Genomic DNA, 21,528 nt, shown 5'->3' with positions numbered 1-21,528 from the left:
CAAAATGGGGTATAGGGCCATCGTAAGCCACACCTGTATCAAGTGCCAAAACCAGACCTGCTCATAAAGTCTATGTGCTCTCTCTTGTGTTTTATTAACTGGACCCTAAACTTTTTGTTGTTAACTTATTCATGATTCTCCTCCTCTCCTCCTGGGAATTTTGGAAATGTTAAGACACCCAAATTATTAATTCATAGAGAAGTAGTGTCTCCTAAGGATAAGAGGTCTATCAACAAAACTGCTGAAAATCATCATTTAATGTCAGTAACTTGTGATTAGAGTTCGCTCTTTTCCTTCCTCTCACATTTTTCTTTTTTCCCATTAATGACTGGTTCTGTTTCATCCCTGAAAAAACTATCACAGATTAATAATGATTACTCCTTGTACAAAGATATTCCTTTACTTCTAGTGAGGCTGTTACATCTAGAAATTGTGTCCTGGACAAAGGGATATTATTTTTGCTGCTTATGAATAGCAGTTAGCATTTCTCCACATGGAATATTATGTTTTAAAATGGAATAGAAAGAATTTGTTTGTAAAATAAGGGAATGCTTAGCACAGCACAGCAAATCTGCTTATTGCAGATAGTCCTTAGTGTATATTTCACTGTATATGGATTTGAAGCTATCTTTTAAAAGATAATTAAATAGTATTTTCTACCCTCAAATCATTCTGCAAATAGTGATTGATCTATTAATTAATACAACTAGCTCGGACACATTTTCAGTTACTGTACTAGTTCAAAAAACCTTCATCTGCTCTCCTAAAACCAGGAAGTAAAATTCACATTCTATTTACAAACAAACAAAAACACTGATTTGTTTTACATCTGTGCCTACTAGCAATATAGCAAAAAAATTGGGAGATTTAGTTGAAGATATTCTAAGAGATAGTAAAAATGCATACCACTGTAATATTTTTAGTTTACGCTTTTCCACCACACTTATCAAAGATAATTAGGGCCCTACCAAATTCACAGCCATGAGAAACACATCTGACCATGAAATCTGGTCTTTTGTGTGTTTTTATCTTACACTATACAGATTCCACAGGGGAGACCAGCATTGCTCAAACTGGTAGCCCTGATCCAAAAGGGAGTTCCAGGAGGATTGCAAGTTTATGGGGGGCAAGGGGTTACGATATTGGTACCCTAACTTCTGCGCTGCCTTCAGAGCTGGGCAACCAGAAAGCAGCAGCTATTGGCTGGGTACCAAGCTCCGAAGGCAGTGCCCTGCCAGCAGCAGTGTGGAAGTAAGGGTGGCAATACCATACTATTCCATCCTTACTTCTGTACTGCTGCCTTCAGAGGTGGGTGGCTAGAGAGTGGCAGCTGCTGACTGAGAGCCCAGCTCTGCAGGCAGCAGTGCGGAAGTAAGCATGGCAATACCATAACATGCCATCCTTACTTCTGTGCTGCAGCTGGCGGTGGCTCTGTCTTCAGAGCTGGGCTCCCACCCAGCAGCCACTGCTCTCCAGCTGCCCAGCTATGAAAGCAGTGCCGCCACCACCAGCAGTGCAAAAGTAAGGGTAGCAGTACCACAACTCCCTCTACAATAACCTTTTGACACCCCCACCCCCCAAACACACACACCTCCTTTTTGGGTCAGGACTCCTACACTTACAACACCGTGAAATTTCAGATTTAAATAGCTGAAAACATGACATCTATTTTTAAAATCTTATGTCCATGAAATTGGCCAAAATGGACCATGAATTTGGTAGGGCCCTAATTATAATACTGCAGTACAAGATTTCTGCATGAGAAAGTACTTCTAGTATTTAAATGTCCATAAATTAGCTATAACCAATCTACTGTTCTAAAATACACTGCTAGGAGGTATGTATCAAACTTTTCTAGCTGAAAGGAATAGTCTGTTTACATCTAAGCCATAATATTTTACTAAATAGACTCAGAGACTTAAGGTCAGAAGGGACCATTATCATCATCATCTAGTTTGACCTCCTGCACAATGCAGGCCACAGAATCTCACTACCCACTCACTCCTGTAACAAACCCCTAACCTATGTCTGAGTTACTGAAGTCCTCAAATCATGGTTTAAAGACCTCAAGGTGCAGAGAATCCTCCAGCAAGCGACCCGTGCCCCACGCTGCAGAGGAAGGCAAAAAACCTCCAGGGCCTCTGCCAATCCGCCCTGGAGGAAAATTCCTTCCCGACCCCAATTTATAGCCACCAGTTAAAGCCTGCGCATGTGAGCAAGACTTACCAACCAGCACCCAGGAAAGAATTCTCCGTAGTAACTCAGATCCCATCCCATCTAACATCCCATCACAGACCATTGGGCATATTTACCTGCTAATAATCAAAAATCAATTAATTGCCAAAATTAGGCTATCCCATCATACCATCCCCTCCATAAACTTATCAAGCTTAGTCTTAAAGCCAGATAAGTCTTTTGCTCCCACTACTCCCCTTGGAAGGCTGTTCCAGAACTTCACTCCTGTAATGGTTAGAAACCTTCGTCTAATTTCAAGTCTAAACTTCCTAGTGTCCAGTTTATATCCATTTGTTCTTGTGTCCACACTGATATTAAGCTTAAATAATTCCTCTCCCTCTGATATATTTATGAAGAGCAATCATATCTCCCCTCAGCCTTCTTTTGGTTAGGCTAGACAAGCCAAGCTCTTTCAGTCTCCTTTCATAAGACAGGTTTTCCATTCCTTGGACCATCCTAGTAGCCCTTCTCTGTACCTGTTCCAGTTTGAATTCACCCTTCTTAAACATGGGAGACCAGAACTGCACACAGTATTCCAGATGAGGTCTCAACAGTGCCTTGTATAACGGTACTAACACCACCTTATCTTTACTGGAAATACCTCGCCTGATGCATCCTAAAACTGCATTAGCTTCTTTAACGGCCTTATCACATTGGCAGCTCATAGTCATCCTGTGATCAACCAATACCCCAAGGTCTTTCTCCTCCGTTACTTCCAACTGATGTGTCCCCAATTTATAACCAAAATTCTTATTAATCCCTAAATGCATGACCTTGCACTTTTCACTATTAAATTTCATCCTATTACTATTACTCCAGTTTACAAGGTCATCCTTGCTTTAGTTTTTAATATTATATAAATACACACACCTTTTAAGAAAACCAATGTTTCACAGGAAAAGGGAAGGTGAAAAGTACCAGTCAGAGCCTCTCTGAACAATTTGGTCAGCTACACAAATCCCCATCCCTCTCCCCCTCCCCCCCTTTTTTTTTTAAAAAGCCATGAAATTAGTTCCTTTTTTCTACTGTCTTTCAGATTCAGGAGCACTCACCCAATCACATTTCTAGAAGATCTGGAAACAAACCTAACCTGATCTGCAGATAGAGTCAGACATTTTGACATCTCAATGATTTACACCTTTGTCACATTACAGGAGGCCTAGTTAAGGCTGCGTTAAAAAAATCAGACCCTTTACATTATAAAACTTTATTTATTCTTAACTCACTCACACAGCTGACATATGCCACCTTCTGGACAAAGATACTATAGCTTTATTAACTGCAAAAGAAAATACACAAATTGTCTAAATAGCAGCCAGAAGTTCTGTTGAGAAACAGTGAAATTTGAAAGCAGCATGTTTTCCTGGCTATAGCGTCTTCATAGAAGTAGGCTTGCTGCTGTAATTTCCTACCATACAAAAATCCAGTATTAACTCTAAAAATATTACTTGTCTGTAAGTAGAGTTCTCGGATTATACAGCCTCCACAGATCTACATACTAGGAGAAGTTAAAGCAATTAACATGCATTAGAGAGCATAAAGAAAGTATGTAGACTTCATAAGCCCCTGACTGCTTTCCTGGAAAAAACAAGCAGGGATGGAAGGAAGGAGAGTGTACATCTACAGAAGCAATATATTTTTTCCACTATTTTTGAGAGCTGGGAAGGGCAACGAACCTGTAGGTTGGATACATTTTTTCTTCCTTTATATATTTTCCTCCAATTTTTCCACTTTTAGAAACTATTGATCAGGAATCACTTTGAAGGTAAACTGATCATGTCTGTTTAAAGAGACTGCCTTATCCAACAAGCTCTGTCAACTTAGCCTCTGGGTTTAAAATAGTAACATCGGTAAAAATGTGAAGCGAAAGCCAAGTGGCACAGCAGTATAAAGTATACTACAGAAAATAATAATGTACTGGCAGGGAAATTAATTGGATGATGTAAAGGTCTTTTCCATCTTTGACTTATGATCTCTGCAAAGCTCATTAATAAGAATTAGAGGCAAATGTTTCTGGGAAGCCATCAGAACTCATGTAATAACTTCTGGAGGAGGTAATTTAACTTTTGTAGCATGATTTGATATATCCTTTGATTCATTTAAAAAGACGCTGTTTGGAAATGGTCTCACTTTTTGGACCCTTCCTCAAAAGCCAGAAAAACACCACTACTACAAAAAACCCAAGGGTTTTTTAATTAAATTGCTTTTTCAGGTAAAAACACCTCTCCTTATATTCGAGCAATGAAGGCAGCATGACCCTTTGAAAGCTAGATCCTGCTGAATATCTGAAACTGCTCTATGAAGAAAGTTAAAAGGTTGAAGGACTATCTTATCCTCATGGAAAACTAAAGAACAGAATCACGGATTTTCAGGCCAGAAGAGACTATTATGATAATCTAGTTTAATATCCTGCATAATAAAAGTAATAGAATTTCACCCAGTGTTTCCTGCATTACATCCAACAACTTGTGGTGGAATTAAATCCACTACAAGTGAGAAAGACATTCAACTTTGGTTTAAAGAATCCAAACTGATGGAGAATTTACCACATTCCTTAATAAGATATTTCAATAGTTGATAACCCTCACTGTTAAAAGCATGTCTTATTTCCAGTTTTAACTTTGCCATCTTCAACTTCCAGCCACTAGATCTTGTTATGTCTTTATACAAGAAGGCCCTTAAAAAGCTAGCAAAAAGGCATCTTCTTCCTGTTTAGTAATTATGAACTGTGATCAAGACAGCTCTTAAAATCTTCAGTTTGAGAAACTAAACAAATTGAATTCCTTCTGTCTCTCATTGTAAGATATGTTTATAAGACCTTTAATCATTCTTGTAGCTCTTCTCTGAAACCTCTCCCTACTTTTCAACATCCATACTAAAGAGAATCAGACTTCAGGACCTGAAACACTTCTCTTTATCATAGCTTTGGGGAATGGCAAACATATACCATTTTTGTTGAAAACGTAGGTTTTCAACATTTAAGCATATTAATTCATTATAATCTAAACAAAATATTGAAAGGTGAAGGGAATTTCCAAATTCAAGCTATGGTATAAAATTACTGATGAACTCATTTAACACTCAAGTGGAAATGCGAACCCAGGATTCCACTAGCTGAAAAATAAATGCAGTGGTAGCAGACACTTTCTGGCAGAGGTAATTGCCCTGAAAGCCTATCTTGAATGAAAGTAAAATAAATTTCCCATTTATGGGTTTAAATGGAAAGCCCACCATGTTACTAAAGGTTAAATTCAGATCTCAAGAATGGACAGGAACTTGACACCAGGAAAAAGATTGAAGAGGTCTTTGGAAAAAAACTGCTTTACCAGCAGGTGAATAAATATTGATTTACTGTCTATTGTATCCAGGAAGCACCTATTGCTACAAAAATATAATCTTTCACATGATTTATAAATTATATTTGATTAATGGAATTAATTTCATTAAGGACAAAAGACTGCATAAAACTGTAGCTGGTAGACAAAAGAACTTTATTCCTAACTCAAATGGAAAATATTTCATTTTTACATTGTGAGTCCAATTCTACTTCCATGGAAGCCAATGGCTAAATTTCCACTGACTTAAATAGGACCAGATGTGGGCCTCGTACCTCTTCCTAGCTGAAGGTTTAGAAGACTCTAAGGAATGTAATGGACTTCCACTGAAAGATAGATGAAGTCCAAAAAACACGTTTCTATCCATCTGGTTCTTATCTTTTTGGAAGATAGTGTCAGGTTTCAAAAGAAAGAACATAGAGAACAGAGGAGAGGAAAGAAAATGTGTCAGTGGGGAGAGGCATGGAAAGGTATTAGTATTTTAGTCTAGAAAATATTTAGAAAAAAAAAATCAAAATAAATTTCAACTTAAGGTTGTTTTTTTTTTTTCATCCTTGCCTGGTTGGTTGGTTTAGGGCTTTGGGAAATGTACAATATTTCATTAACAATTTAACATGTTTGGGAACCAGTGTTTCTCACTTACTCATAGGTGCATGTTTTGGTCAATTTCATTTATTCATCTGACTCTTGAGAAATATTTTACAATTTTTCAGTCAATAATAGTTGTGAAATTCCCTCACATAGCTTCTCTTATTCTCCAGTGATGGGACACCTTCTTAGCTGGTATAAACTGTCATAACACCACTGCAGACAGTCAATTTACACCAGCTGAGGATCTACCCCATGGCATTAAGGGTAAGAGTTCTCTCCAATACAAGCCAACTTCCACGTGCTGTGGAATAATGATTGTCTGTTACCCTTGACACATCCCAAACTTCACACACAAAAGTTGCCCACTAAAGTTTGTAATCTTACTGGTGGGCTTACTCTTCATGTAAACAGGACCCTCAATATTTCTTTCCCAGATCAGAACTCTAATCTTCTAGAGATCTACACTCCATACTCATTTTCTGAAAATGCAGGCAAATGGCCAAATCTAGGACAAGCTCAAATTCAGCAGACTCTCCCCACCTACACCTATAAATTTTATCATTGATCCCTCAAATCTGTGTCCCACTCCTTCTCGGTCATCTATGTGTTGCATACTGTTAAATATATTTCTGATTTAATTCAAACTTTAACACACTAATACTTGTCACTCAACTAATCTTTCTAACATCTAATGTCACATGTGGCTACCCACCTCCAACTCTGCATATTATTCAACAATCACATTCCATATTAAAAATATATACAGATAAACAGCCATATGTAATATTGCCTAAAGCAAGCATCCAAAACAGCCCCAAATGGAATGAAGATATTTTTGCTCTGCTACAATTCTACTCTTCCTTTACTAGAAAATCATTTTAGTTAAGCTTTTTTCCAGTCCTTTAAGACAGGTTTCACTGAAGTATGTGTAGCTGACATGAATCAATAAATCCTTAAGGGCCAAATTCTGCAGTCATTATACACTCAATTAAAGTTCCCATTAAGTCAACGGAGGTTTTGCCTAAATAAGGAGTAAAGACTGCAGGATTTGGCCATATTAAAACAGGTATTGAAAAATATATGGTCATGTAAGTAGGCAAGCATTACCAATCAGCAGTGATAGGGCCAGACATAGTGTGATGAGACCCTATATATGTTCATCCGTAGAAGTCTGCTAATGCTTCTTAATTGTGACTTCCAACATTCTTTTTTTGTTAAACAGTTGCACTGGATATGGAAATTAAAGTCACAGAAGGGAGAACACTTCTACACAGAGCTAAAAAAATACTGCCTGCTTATGCAAATAATTAGTTTCCAATACAGTAAATTGGTTTAATTACAGGAGAATTTTTTTCTACTCATGCCAGGTTCGTATCTTTTATGATTATCAAAAAATATATTCCTTTCAAGATAAAATATCCTGACCATAAAAAACAAAAATTTAATATAAAAATGTGTTTAAACTGCAAAATAAAGTTTCTAGCGTCTTTCAAATTAAAGGAAACTTACCTGAGCCTGGAATTTTGAAAGGTGTCTAGGTATGAAGGATAACTCCACCCAATTTTATTCCCTTTACATCGTAGTTCTATGCTCTGCCCTACAGGCAGACTCAAAGTGGCAGCAGGTTTCTGGAATCGGCCTTTATCCATCACTTGGATCATTATAGATTGAGATTTTGTGGATGAGTCACTGGATTCTCTCTCCTTTAATTTAGGAAGTTTGGGCTTCATTTTTTTGTTGGCAGGTTTAATTTTGTTTTCTCCTGGTTCCTTTGGATGCTTACTCTTTGCAGGTTGTCCAGTAACTAATAAAAATGTGAAGAAAAAAAAGCAATGTGTTAATGCTGATTTTCAACAAGGAAAAAATTATACAGTATAATTATCTTTGATAGGTTTCTTCTCTGCAAGTGTCTATAATAACTACAGTCTTTATGTAAAATTAGTTTTCCTTCCTGGAAGCTCACCTTGATCAGCCTTCATACAAGGCAAGCACAGAAAAATTGATTGGGGTTATAAGTTTCCATATGAGTTTGGAATTCTAAGTATTAAAACACCTGTCACATGTTCCAGAAAAATACAGACTGCTCTTAATATTTAGGAAAATCTGTGGGTGTGTAACACAGTTAATAGGAATAGACAAATAAATGAAAGGTATAAGAACTCAATGTAACATGGGAACGAATACCTTTGTCTCAGATAATTTCAGTCAAAACTGTCAGTTCAGTCATGCACAGTCACGTGGTGAATTGAAAGTCTTGCATCTTAAAATATGTCATCATATGTGGCCATCCACTCCTACACCTCTGTTTAATTTTGCAGATAATGTGTGTTAAAAGAAGGGTGCTACATAACAAATATCAGGAAGTTTACAGATCACTGCTGATTTTTTGGTGCATTTGTTATATCGTGTGAGTTTATAGTGATAATACATTCGGCATTTAAAAATCTCCAAGGCAACAGCTAGATTTTTCAATAATGGCCATCAATCAAGGTGCCCAACTAGAAATTCTTAGTGCTTGATAGAGAATCTAACACCTTCAGTTCCTATTGACTTCAACTGGAGTTGTGGGTGCTCAGACCTTCTAAAAATAAAGTGTCTCAAATTGAAGCACCCAAAACTAGTAGCCAGTTTTTAAAGTGTCCACTTTCAAGAACATTTCTGGACTGAGGATTGTCTGGCCAGTAAATATTAATCTAATGAAACAAAAACCTGAACCATAAGCAAAGTCGGTAGAAGTGCAGCAGCAAATCAAGTCAGTGAAAAAAAAAACAACTGCCTTTGCTACCTTCATATCCCATCTAAAAACTCCTCCTGCCACAGCGCTTAAATGAAGTGGGGATAAATCAGGGTTTCTCAAAACAGGGGTCGCTGCTTGTGTAGGGAAAGCCCCGGCAGGCCAGGCCAGTGTGTTTACCTGCCCTATCTGCAGGTCTGGCCAATCACAGCTCCCACTGGCTGCAGCTTGCCGCTTCCAGCAGCTCCCATTGGCCCAGAGCAGCAATCCGCAGCCAGTGAGAGCTGCGATCGGCCGGACCTGTGGACAGGGCATGTAAACACACCAGCCCAGCCCACCAGGGGCTTTCCCTACACAAGCAGCAACCCCTGTTTGAGAAACCCTGGGATAGATTATTACACCAACAAAAGCAATAACATAATCACAAAGGATACATGCCTTACAGACTCAATCTTGCAAAAATGGCACTACTCACACAAAGTTATCCTGTACATAAATGCTTGCAGGATTGGGCCTTTGTACAGCCACATGATTTTATTGTCACTTTCGCCATTTATGAAGCTAACTTTTATTGGCCTGTTCATTTTAGGTTCTGATCCTGCAAACATGTGAATAAGATACTCTCATGAACAAAGTCACTCATGTATAGAAGTATTCACAGGAGCAGGCCTTCAGTTTGCATGCTTTTCAGTATCACAGAATATCAGGGTTGGAAGGGGCCTCAGGAAGTCATCTAGTCCAACCTCCCTAGTCAAAGCAAGACCTAATCCCCAACTAAATCATCCCAGCCAGGGCTTTAAGCCTGATCTTAAAGACCTCTAAAACGATCTCACCACCTCCCCAGGTAACCCATTCCAGTGCTTCACCACCCTCCTAGTGAAAAAGTTTTTCCTAATATCCAACCTAACCCCCCCACTCATACACACATACTGCAACTTGAGACTATTACTCCTTGATCCATCATCTGATACCATTGAGAACAGCCTAAAGCCATCCTCTTTGGAACCCCCTTTCAGGTAGCTGAAAGCAGCTATCAAATCCCCCCTCATTCTTCTCTTCTGCACACTAAATAATCCCAGTTCCCTCAGCCTCTCCTCGTAGGTCATGTGCTCCAGTCCCCTAATCATTTTTGTTGCCATCTGCTGGACTCCTTCCAATTTTTCCACATCCTTCTTCTAGTGTGGGACCCAAAACTGGACACAGTACTCCAGATGAGGCCTCACAAATGTTGAATAAATCTCATGATCTCATCCCTCGATCTGCTGGCAATGCTCCCACTTATACAGCCCAAAATGCCATTAGCCTTTGTGGCAACAAGGGCACACTGTTGACACATATTCAGCTTCTCGTCCACTGTAACCCACAGGTCCTTTTCTGCAGAACTGTTGCCTAGCCACTCAGTCCCTAGTCTGTAGCACTGCATGGGATTCTCTGCACTTATCCTTGTTGAATCTCATCAGATTTCTTCTGGCCCAATCCTCCAATTTGTCTAGGTCCCTCTGTATCCTATCCCTACCCTCCAGCATATCTACCACTCCTCCCAGTTTGTGTCATCTGCAAACTTCCTGAGGGTGCAATCCATGCCATCCTCCAGATCATTAAAGATTTGAACAAAACTGGCCCCAGGACTGACCCTTGGGGCACTCCGCTTGATACCAGCTGCCAACTAGACATGGAGCCATTGATCACTATCCGTGGAGCCCGACGATCTAGCCAGCTTTCTATCCACCTTATAGTCCATTCATCCAGCCCACACATCTTTAACTTGCTGGCAAGAATACTGTGGGAGACTGTATCAAAACTTTTGCTAAAGTCAAGGAACAACACATCCACTGCATTCCCCTCATCCACAGAGCCAGTTATCTCATCATAGAAGGCAATTAGGTTAGTCAGGCATGACTTGCCCTTGGTGAATCCATGCTGACTGTTCCTGATCACTTTCCTCTCCTCTAAGTGCTTAAAAACTGATTCCTTGAGGACCTGCTCCATGATTTTCCAGGGACTGAAGTGAGGCTGACTGGCCTGTAGTTCCCTGGATCCTCCTCCTTCCCTCTTTTAAAGATGGGCACTACATTAGCCTTTTTCCAGTCATCCGGGACCTCCCTGGATCACCATGAGTTTTCAAAGGTAATGGTCAATGGTTCTGCAATCACATCCACCATCTCCTTTGGCACCCTCGGATGCAGTGCATTTGGCCCCATGGACTTGTGCTCGTTCAGCTTTTCTAAAATAGTCCTGAACCACTTCTTTCTCCAGAGAGGGCAGGTCACCTCCTCCCCATACCATGCTGTCCAGTACAGTCGTCTGGGAGATCACCTTGTTCGTGAAGACAAAGGCAAAAAAAGCATTGAGTACATTTAGCTTTTTCCACATCCTCTGTCACTAGGTTGCCTCCCCCACTCAGTAAGGGGCCCCACACTTTCCCTGACCACCTTCTTGTTCCTAACATACCTGTAGAAACCCTTCTTGTTACTCTTAACATCCCTTGCGAGCTGCAACTCCAAGTGTGATTGGCCTTCCTGATTTCACTCCTGCATGCCTGAGCAATATCTTTATACTCCTCCCTGGTCATTTGTCCAATCTTCCACTTCTTGTAAGCTTCTTTTTTGTGTTTAAGATCAGCAAGGATTTCACTGTTAAGCCAAGCAGGTCGCCTGCCATATTTACTTTCTTTCTACACATCGGGATGGTTTGTTCCTGCAACCTCAATAAAGATTCTGTAAAATATAGCCAGCTTTCCTAGATTCATTTCCCCCTCCTGTTATCCTCCCAGGGGATCCTCCCCATGAACCATATTTATACTTGTCTCAAGAATGATGCACAATTAATCCATTTTGCTTTCTGCAGGACCCCTTAGGTTTAACCTCCTCTTTGCACTGAAGAGTGTCTTTTTTGTCTGTCAATAACTAATGCATGATAGTCACACTACTTGTACTGACACCATGACAAATACTGTGCCAACAGAAATCTTTTGGGAGATGTGCTTGGTGATTAGAAATGAAGCCCCTAGCCTTCACGACTGTTGTGTCTAAGGTCTTATCAACATGAGGAGGTTAATCCAGTTTTACTATAGTTTGTACTCATTAAAGTACCTTGTATCCACAGCCAGTACCACATACCCATTACAGTAGCCACATCCCCTGAAACTCTGTACTTTGCAGGCCTCCATCAAGCTCCTGGCTTGATTGCCTTCTTTGTAGACCTGCATATTCCATCCCACTGGGAGATGAATGCAGACATCTACAAACATGATGGGCAAATGAAGGCACTGAGCCGGTCCCAAGGCAGAGTCAAACCAAAGGTGCTCAAGCAGAAGACAGGAGACAAGGACAAGACCTCTAGTAATGCTCCCACTATTTGCCCATACTGTGAGCACCTGGTCCACATTTTTTGCATGTGATGCCACCACTGTACTCAAAACAGCAAATGTGACCCTGGGATGCATAAACAGGGGACTCTCAAGTAGGAGCAGAAGAGGCTGTTTTACCTCTGTATTTAGCACTAGTGTGGCTGGTGCTGGAATAATGTGTCCAGTTCTGTGACCACAATTTAAGAAGGATATTGAAAAATTGGAGAGGGTTCAAAGAAGAGCCAAGAGAATGACTGAAGGATTAGAAAACACGCCTCAGTGATGAGCAAAACAGATTGAGCGCTGAATCTAACAAAGAGAAGGTTAAGGGGTGATTTGATTACAGTCTACAAGTAGATACATGGGGAACAAATCTTCAGTCTAGCAGAGAAAGATATAGTAAGATCTAATGGCAGGAAACTGAAGATAGAAAAATTTAGACTGGAAATAAGGCATAATTTTTTAACAGTGAGGGTAATTAACCACTGGACCATGGTTAATGTGTTGTTATGGATTCTCCATCACTGACAATTTTCAAAACAAGAGCAGATGCTTGTCTAAAAGATATGCTCTTGGGACTATTTTGGAGAATGTCTATGGCCTGGCTTGTAGAGGAGGTCAGACCTTCTGGCCTTGGAATCTATTAAATCATGTGGTGAACAGTTTTCCACAAAGTGCCCTAGACACCATGATAAGCACTCAACACATCATGTAGATCATGCAGTCAAACCAGGAGGAGGCAGCCAAGATCATATGAATTGGCAGATTACACAAGAACCATATGCATACTGCCAGCCTGAATCTATAGTATGTGCTGTATTACAATATAACCATATATGGGGATTTAAAAAACTTCCTCCACCCCCATGCACTATGTTGGACAGATCCAGGAGCCTCTTTCTTGCAGCTACAACTCCATTCTCCTATGCAGATGTTCAGTAAAAGACTTCATAAGCCAGGGAAGCAGAGGGTAAGCTAGATCTCCCAGAATGCTGGAAGGAATCATGATTCTATTAAATGTCCATAGTAGACTGGGGAGCAAAAATTCCTTTGCTCATTCCAGAAAACTGGCCTGAGTATCTAAAGATTCTGACACCAGGGACCTTCCCATACTACCCCACATTAATATTGGTGAACCTTCCACAGTGATCAACCAGGCAAAATACTCCTTCCTGGTGAGCAAGTCTTGGGCCTGCTGTGGGGGCAAGGAATTAGGTATAGAGGTTGCAGCAGTAGCCTTTTTACAGTTTGCAAGCCCCATCAACAACTTCCTGTGCATTCCCAAGCTTTACGACCCAGCACAACTGCACACTCCGAATAGCACAGCAAACAGCCCCAACAGTTCATCTGCCAAGGCCAAATTAGTTAGCTAATGACCAGTAGCAATCAGGCGGTGAACTTCCAGATAGTGATGACAACACACTTCTCCATGCTAAGGAGAACTCTCGTGTTGATGTTCTGCTACTGCAGCTCCAGTTCTGAATAGATCTCTAGGAAAACAGCCTTCCACATCCTGAAGTTATGCCATCTTGGCTGGTTATCCCAGTTCTGCCCCACTAATCAGTGCTCATTGACTGAGCTCAGAAACAGCACTCCAAGCTGTTCCAACAAGATGACCTGCAGAAGTAACTGCTCGATTTTATCCTTTTCCTCCAGCAACAGCTGTAGCCACATTGCTGCATCTACAGACCCAGATCAAAGCCCACTCAACTGTAAATTCATGTGCATCATTTTGCTTGTAGTAATGATGACTATCATGATCATGGCAGTCAGCAATGTGTCCTCCACGCTGCCTGACAGCATTTTGAAAATGGCACTAGCAAAATACAGATGATTAATGGGCAGGGTTGTAAGGTGTCTGCTTTTAGACCAAAACACTCAGTTGAAAAGGGAGCCTGGCAGCTCTGGTCAGCATTGCTAAGCGGGGCATTAAAAGTCCAGTTAGGGGCGCAGCAGGGCTGGAAGGCTTCCTGCCCAACTCTGCATGGTTCCCAGGAAGCTGCTGACATATCCCTCTGGCTCCTAGGCGGAGGGGCAGTCAAGGGGGCTCCACGCGCTGCCCCCACCCCGAGCATCGGCTCTGCAGCTCTCATTGGCTGGCAACTGCCTGAGGTCAGCACTGTCCAGAGCCCGCACCCAAACCCCCTCTGGCAACCAAACTGCCTCCCAGAGCCCGCACCCCCTGCCCGGAGCCCCCTCCCACACACTGAACCTCTCAGATCCAGCCTGGAGCCCCCTCCTGCACTCTAAATCCCTCATCCCTGGCCCTATCCCAGAGCCCATACCACCAGCCCTCACCCTCACCTCAATTTTCTGCCCCAGAGCCTCCTTCCACACCCTGAACCCCTCATTTCCAGCCCCATCCCAAAGACCGCACTCCCCACCAGAGCCCTCACCCCCCTCCCATAGCCACCAACTTCCACTCTTTCCCATGGGTGCTCAACCCCCCTCTGCCCCTGGCCCCATGTCTCCTCCACCCCTTCCATGAGGCCCCACCTCTTCCCACTCCTGCCCTACTCCCATTCCAACCCCTTCCCCAAAGTCCTCCCCCAACTCTGCCCCCTCCCAGCTCCTTCCCCAAATCCCCACCCCGTCCCCACCTCCTCCCAAGCGCACCACATTCCCACTCTTCCCCCCACTCCCGGAGTATATTAATGCTGCCAAACTACTGTTTGGGGGCAGCCGGGCAGGTAGGCGGAGGAACAGGAGTGCGGCGCGCTTAGGAGAGGTAGAGATGGGGCAGGGGGGTGAGAGGAGCTTGGCTGCTGGTGGGTGCAGAGCACCCACTAATTTTTCCCCCCATGGGTGCTCCACCCACAGAATTGGCACCTATGCCCCTCCCACACCCCAACCTCCTGCCCCAGCCTGGAGTCTCCTTTCACACTCCAAAAAACCCCTCTACTCCACCTTCCAGCCCAGAACCCCTTCCTGCACCGAAAACCCTTCATCCTCGGCCCCACCCCAGAGCTCGCATCCCCAGCTGAAGCCCTCATGAAAATGAGCAAGGATGCAGGAGACCAAGTGAGAGAGAGAGGGGGAGATGGAGTGAGCAGAGACAGGGCCTTGGAGAAGGGGCAAGGCCCGGGTGTTTGGTTTTCTGCAGTTAGAAAGTTGGCAACCCTAATTATGTGTTGCCAGGAGAGTTGAGTCCCAAGTCCCAGAATTCCTGTGGATTCCAGTATGCAGCCCACAATTCACTGCAAGAAGAAGAATCTCATAATGCATACAGCTGAGCAGAAGAACATAGCATGGTGCATGCATGCATGCATGCATGCATTATATAAATAAAAAAAATCATCACATAAAATCATGACTGGTGTAGAAAGAGTAAAGAAGCGTTATTTATTCCTTCTCTAACACAAGAACTAGGGGACACCAAATGAAATTAATAGGCCGCAGGCTTAAAAACAAACAAAAGGAAGTATTTTTTCACACAATGCAGTCAACCTGTGGAGCTCCTTGCCAGATGATGTTGTGAAGGCCAAGACTATAACATAGTTCAAAAGAGATCTAGTTAAGTTCACGAAGAATAGGTCCATCAATGGTTATTAGCCAGGATGGGCAGGGATGGTGTCCTTTGCCTCTGTTTGCTAGAAGCTGGGAATGAGCAACAGAGGATGGATCACTTGAGGATTGCCTGTTCTGTTCATTCCCTTTGGGGCACCTGGCACTGGCCACTGTCGGAAGACAGGATGCTGGGATAGACAGACCTTTGGTCTGACCCAGTATAGTGTTCTTATGGGATACCTGCCTAGAATGTTGCATGGTTAATTCAAAACAGCACATGGAGCTGCATGGACACAATGGGACACAAGGGAAGTACCTTAAGCCATCATAACAAAGTATGAACGTGCTTTAGTTCGATATAGTTAATTCAGTGTATCGAGAGCGGTCAAACTAATCCAAAACAATATGCCCATAGAGACAAGCCCTGAATGACAGGGGCAGCATCACTTTGGCCATTTACTCGACAGGGCTGGTTGTGAATTTCCCTATGCCAGCTGCAGACTTAAAAAAACAAAACACCACAATCTGAAAAGGAAATCTGATTAAAATAAAAGTTTATATCCTTTCACAAGGATGGTACATAAAAACTATGTGAAGAAACAAGTTAATTGCAGTTAATCTCTGTGAACAACAAATGAGCTAGTTAACCACAAGTTTTAGATGATTATATTGCAATTATTGTTGTTCCATATTAAAGATAGTCATTTCTCAAAAATACCACCTGAAAAAATAACTGTATACTTCACCTAGAATGCTGTTGCTCTTTAATATTGATATGGAAGACAGCAAAACAACATTTTAATAACTTTGAGGATTGGGGCAGTATCCTAGTATGCGCCTATAGAAAACATAATTAGTTTTCTGAATCCCTTAAATCTGAGCAGAGCCTACTAGCAGTAAAATATCTTGCTAGCAATTTAAGATTTGCATCTTGTACCAATGCTTTTTTGGTTTTCACTCACAACAGATGTACTAAATGCATTTCTTCTTTACGATGTGCAGCACTAACTTTTTCCCCCCCTTCAGTGTAGAACTGATAAATGAAATTGTTTTCAATTGTTCACTTTATTAATGTAACTTCTGTTCACCATTCACTACACTTGCCTATACTGTAACTTCTGTTCCATATTGTAATTCAAACCCCATTTTAAAACACTCACTCCATTTTGTAAAAGCTTCCTCCAACCTTCATTTTTGCAAACCCTGCTGTAATCTTATTAGTTTAGTTTACATGTGTGAATGAGGTATGTATGAATGATGGAATCAACCTCCAGCTCCAGCCTGTCCTGATGAGATAAAGTTCAAATACCAAGGGCTGAAGACCTAGACAACAGCCCTAAACAAAGTAAGAAGCATCCACCCTAAAAAGAAAAGGACAACAGAAGGAAGATCAAAGCCAGGTCCAAGACTGAAAGTCACGCCTGCAATTGATGGGTGATCAATCTAAACCCAGAGGCAGTGTGACACAGCAAGACCTATAGACTTTGAATCCAAACTAAAAGCCTATAAAAAAGAAGGGTGATATGAGAGACTCTAGGTAACATTCTGCTGCCAACATGGAAGAACATCGGTGCCTGCCCAACAGAGATCCAGCTCAGCCTTGTGCCCAGCTTTCCTGGCCAGTTAGCTGCCACAAGCTACGAACCCAAGCTGCAAAATCAAGCCATGAACTTAAGCTATCTTCAGGACTGGTAACTATGCAGCAGCTGCAGAACAACTGATGAATGTGGGTGTGAATGTGTGTATGTATAGGTATTAGGTATAATGTGAATGTGTGTGTGTGTGTGTGTGTGTGTAGGTATTACGTATAATGTGTGTATAAGAATTAAGATATTAGTTATTAGTCATAAATTGTTATCATAATAAATATGGCATCTTTGCCTTGTCCCCTTTAATAAGATCCTGCTGTTTTTTTTTACTGGTCTAATATAATTGGTATAACATCAGGACAAAAAAATAAAATAAAAGGATTTCTGTTCTCATCTTAAATAATGACATTCTGTGCTTAATTTAAAAAAGGCTTGGCATTTTTGCTAAATATTTTTTATTTCCTAAAGAGAAGCCATATTTTTGGTCAGTACCCATGAATGCAAGAAAACCAAAGCCAGGTTTTTGGCAGCAACAGTGAGAATGTATAATAGCATAATCTGTTTTTCATCTAGGGAAGAGGAAAAGCTGGGGCTCTGGTAGCTGTGCTGGATGGGACACAGAGAATTGCACTCTTTGAATCTGACAACTCATTTCTATGGCTAACAGCTCCAGAATTCTTCCTCCCATTCCAAGTCCTTTCTGGGCTGCTGTGAGATAGAAGTCAACTCCTTACTGGAGATGGGTGGGAATACCAAATAACCCCACCTCCCACCTAAAAGTGGACACGTTTACATGAATTGCAAAGCCCTGGAAACAGTATGCCGACTGCAGGAATTCAAGCAAATTGCAAACCTAACCCTGTTTCCACACTTATTAATATGTCTGAGGTGAGGGAGAAGGGGAGAAAGTGCTGCTGATTTATGGAAAGTGAGGGAGACAAATGTTCCCTAGGCAGGGTGATGGCTGCCCGGGCTGTGCAGTATGAGAAGAGAGGAAGGGAGCCACTAAGAAGTAGGAGTAGAGGAGGCAATAAATGAAATGAGGCAGCAGGGGCAATAAGGGCGGAGAAAAGTGAGGAAAGGGCTGAAGGGAGCATGTCGGCAGGAGAGGCGCGGCAGGACTGTGGGACAAGCTGTTTGTACAGACCCGTACACTATGGCCCCCAGGCAAACAGCCACTGTGCCCGCTAACCAGGGGAAGGGCAGCAAGGTGCCGGGGGCAGCAGTGGAGGAAGCGAGCCAAGCTGCGCTCCCGAGAGCAGTGGGGCTGAGCCGCCGCCAGATTCAGGGTTCACTGGGCCGCGGGAACAACGAGGGGAAGGAAGGGAGCCGGTGTGCTCCCAGCCCGCTGACTCACCATTTTGCAGCGATTCGTGCAGCAGGAGGAGGCTCAGCAGGACCCTCAGTCTCATGTCGGAGCAGCCGCGGACAGACTCGGGGAGGGAGGGGGGTGGAGGACTCTCGAAAGTCCGCCGCAAAGCTCCCAGTGCAGAGGTGGGGGGAGCTAGAGCCGAAGGAGGAGCCCGCCGCCCCCGCACCAAGCGAGCTCCTCACTGTGAGCGCGCGGGGAAGGCCTGCTGGGGGCGCGCTCAGCCCTGCCATGCCCGAGGGCCCCGGGCAGCTGCGGAGCGGGGCCGTTCGGCATCCACGTGAGAGCCGACAGGGGCAGGTCCGGTCCCCCCTGATATCACAGCCAGCGGCGATGAAACCTGCAGTGCCGGGCGTCGCTCACCTGGGCTGCCCCGGCCTGCAGCGCGTGGAGTGACCCTAAGGCGCAGGGGTCTCCGCTGGTAGCCTCCCGGGATCAGAGCTTGGCAAACACATGGAATGGTACCTGCTAGCTGCAGCGTGGGCCACATTGTTCCCTTGAACGTGCAGCTGTGTCCCCAGGGTGAGGGCTGCCCGGGCTGTGCAGTATGAGAAGAGAGGAAGGGAGCCGCTAAGAAGTAGGGGTAGAGGAGACAATAAATGAAATGAGGCAGCAGGGGCAATAAGGGCGGAGAAAAGTGAGGAAAGGGCTGAAGGGAGCATGTCGGCAGGAGAGGCGCGGCAGGACAGCAGCACCCCCAAAATTTTTTTTAAATGGTTGAGCAGCCGCTGCTGCTTGGACAGAGAGAGAGTCTGAGCTGCCGGCGGCAGCGGCACCGCTGCGGCAGCCAGCAGCCCAGGGGATCCCAAGGGTCAGTGCGCCGCTGGCAGCCGACAGCCCAGTGGGTCCCCTGGGTCAGCACGCCACCGCGGCAGCCGGCAGCCCAGCCCCCCCGTAGTGCACCGCCACGGCAGCCAGCAGCCCAGCGCCCCCCCGGGTCAGCGTGCCGCCGCGGCAGCCTAGGGCCCCCCGGTCAGCGCGCTGCCGCGGCAGCCCAGGGGATCTCCCGGGTCAGCGCGCCGCCGCGGCAGCCGGCAGCCCGGGGGGTCTCCCGGGTCAGCGCGCCGCCGCGGCAGCCCAGAGGTTCGGGCTGCCCACGGCGCGCTGACCCAGGAAATCCCTGGGCTGCAGGCAGAGGCTCAGAATCCCTCTCCCTCCCAGAGCAGGGGCTCCAGCCTGTGCCATTTTTCTCATTGCGGCGGGGGCGCTGGCGGCTGGGCAGAGCTGCAGCTCTGCTTAGGGCACGTGGCAGGAGCCCTGCAAGGGCAGCGCGACACCATGGCTTCTGGAGGAAAGCGGGGGCTGCCCCCTGGCTCAGCCTCCACGTCAGCCCCAGTGAGGGGCATGGAGAAGAAAAGAGCCTCAGCTGTGGTCTGGTGGAGTGGAGGAAGAAAGAGGACCCCGATGCTCATGCGTTGGGCAAGGTAAGCAAGTGCTTCCCCACAGCTTGGCTTCAGGTGCCTGTGCTCCTGCCCCCTTGGTCCTTGGCTGGTCCCTGCTGCTGCTTCCCTTGTGCCTGGATGGCCGGAGAGAACAGCAGCCTGCAGAGCTGAGCTGCTCCAGTGCCCCCAGACACCCCCCTGACCCCATCCCCCCACGGCCCTGACCCCCAGCTCCGAGCCCAGTCCCTCTGAGCTGGAAACCCCCCTCACCCCATCCTCCCCACAGCTCTGACCCCCAGCTCCGAGCCCAGTCCCTCTGAGCTGGAAACCCCCTCACCCCATCCTCCCCACAGCCCTGACCCCCAGCTCCGAGCCCAGTCCCTCTGAGCTGGAAACTCCCTCACCTCATCCTCCCCACAGCCCTGACCCCCAGCTCCGAGCCCAGTCCCTCTGAGCTGGAAACTCCCTCACCTCATCCTCCCCACAGCCCTGACCCCCAGCTCCGAGCCCAGTCCCTCTGAGCTGGAAACTCCCTGACCCCATCCTCCCCACAGCCATGACCCGTAGCTGACAGATAGTGTCCCTAACACAGTTATTGCTCTTCGCATACTCTTGACTCTCTCAGTTTCTGTGGCCAGTGGTGAGCGAAGCTTCTCGAAGCTCAAGTTGATAAAAACATACATGCGAACATCAATGTTGCAACAAAGACTTGTTGGGCTATCTACCTTGTCACTAGAACATGACATTGCTCACAGCATTGACTTGGAGGAACTTGTTTCTAAATTTGCTAAACTTAAAGCACGGAAACATAAATTCTAAATTATAACATGTTACTCTGTGACCATGTATTGTGTATAATGTATGTGATTTTTTTTGAGGGGGGGGGCGCAAGATGGAAGTTTCGCCTAGGGCGCAAAATATCCTTGCACCGGCCTTGCCCCTGCCCCTTCTCTGAGGCCCTGCCTCCAGTCACTCCATTCTCCTACTCTCCATCGCTCACTCCCTAGGGTTGCCAACTTTCTTCTAATCAGACAAAACCAAACATCCTAATCCCACCCCTTCCTGGAGGCCCCACCCCCAGTTTAACACGTTCCCCTCTGTGGGTGGCTCACTCACCTCCACCTCACTCACTTTCATGGGGCATGGGTTCTGGCTGTGGGGCTGGGGATGAGGCTTTGGGGTGCAGGAGGGGGCTCCAGGCAGGGGGGTGGGGCAAAAGGATTGGGGGGGCCTATGGGTTGAGGCAGGGGGTTGGGGTACAGGCTCTGGGGTAGGGCTAGGGATGGCAGGTTCAGAGTGTGAGAGGGGGCTCTGGACTAGGGCAGGGGGCTGGAGAGTGAGGGCTTCAGCTGGGGGGTGCAGACTCGGGTGGGGCCAGGGATTAGGGGTTCAGGGTGTGGGAGGAGGGACCAGGGGGTGTGTGGGCAGGAATGAGAG

The 21,528-nt window shown here is 44.8% G+C and overlaps 1 protein-coding gene across 2 annotated transcripts in view; it reads right to left on the bottom strand.

Moving 5' to 3' along the window:
• PDGFRL (platelet derived growth factor receptor like) overlaps positions 1 to 18,840 on the bottom strand; it is a 52,082-nt gene extending 33,242 nt beyond the window's left edge. For both annotated transcript variants that reach the window (XM_030565494.1, XM_030565493.1), the window contains exons 1-2: positions 18,698 to 18,840; positions 7,671 to 7,965 (exon numbers count right to left, since the gene is read on the bottom strand). In XM_030565494.1, coding sequence (XP_030421354.1) covers positions 7,671 to 7,965; positions 18,698 to 18,752 — 350 coding nt within the window. In that variant the 5' untranslated portion in view covers positions 18,753 to 18,840. The remainder of the gene's footprint in view (positions 1 to 7,670; positions 7,966 to 18,697) is intronic.
• Positions 18,841 to 21,528: the final 2,688 nt, after the last annotated feature.

The sequence above is a fragment of the Gopherus evgoodei genome, chromosome 5 (assembly GCF_007399415.2).
Source record: "Gopherus evgoodei ecotype Sinaloan lineage chromosome 5, rGopEvg1_v1.p, whole genome shotgun sequence".
Lineage (NCBI taxonomy): Eukaryota > Metazoa > Chordata > Testudines > Testudinidae > Gopherus > Gopherus evgoodei.
Note: the sequence above shows the minus strand (reverse complement) of the source record. Positions and strands in the feature narration are given on the sequence as shown.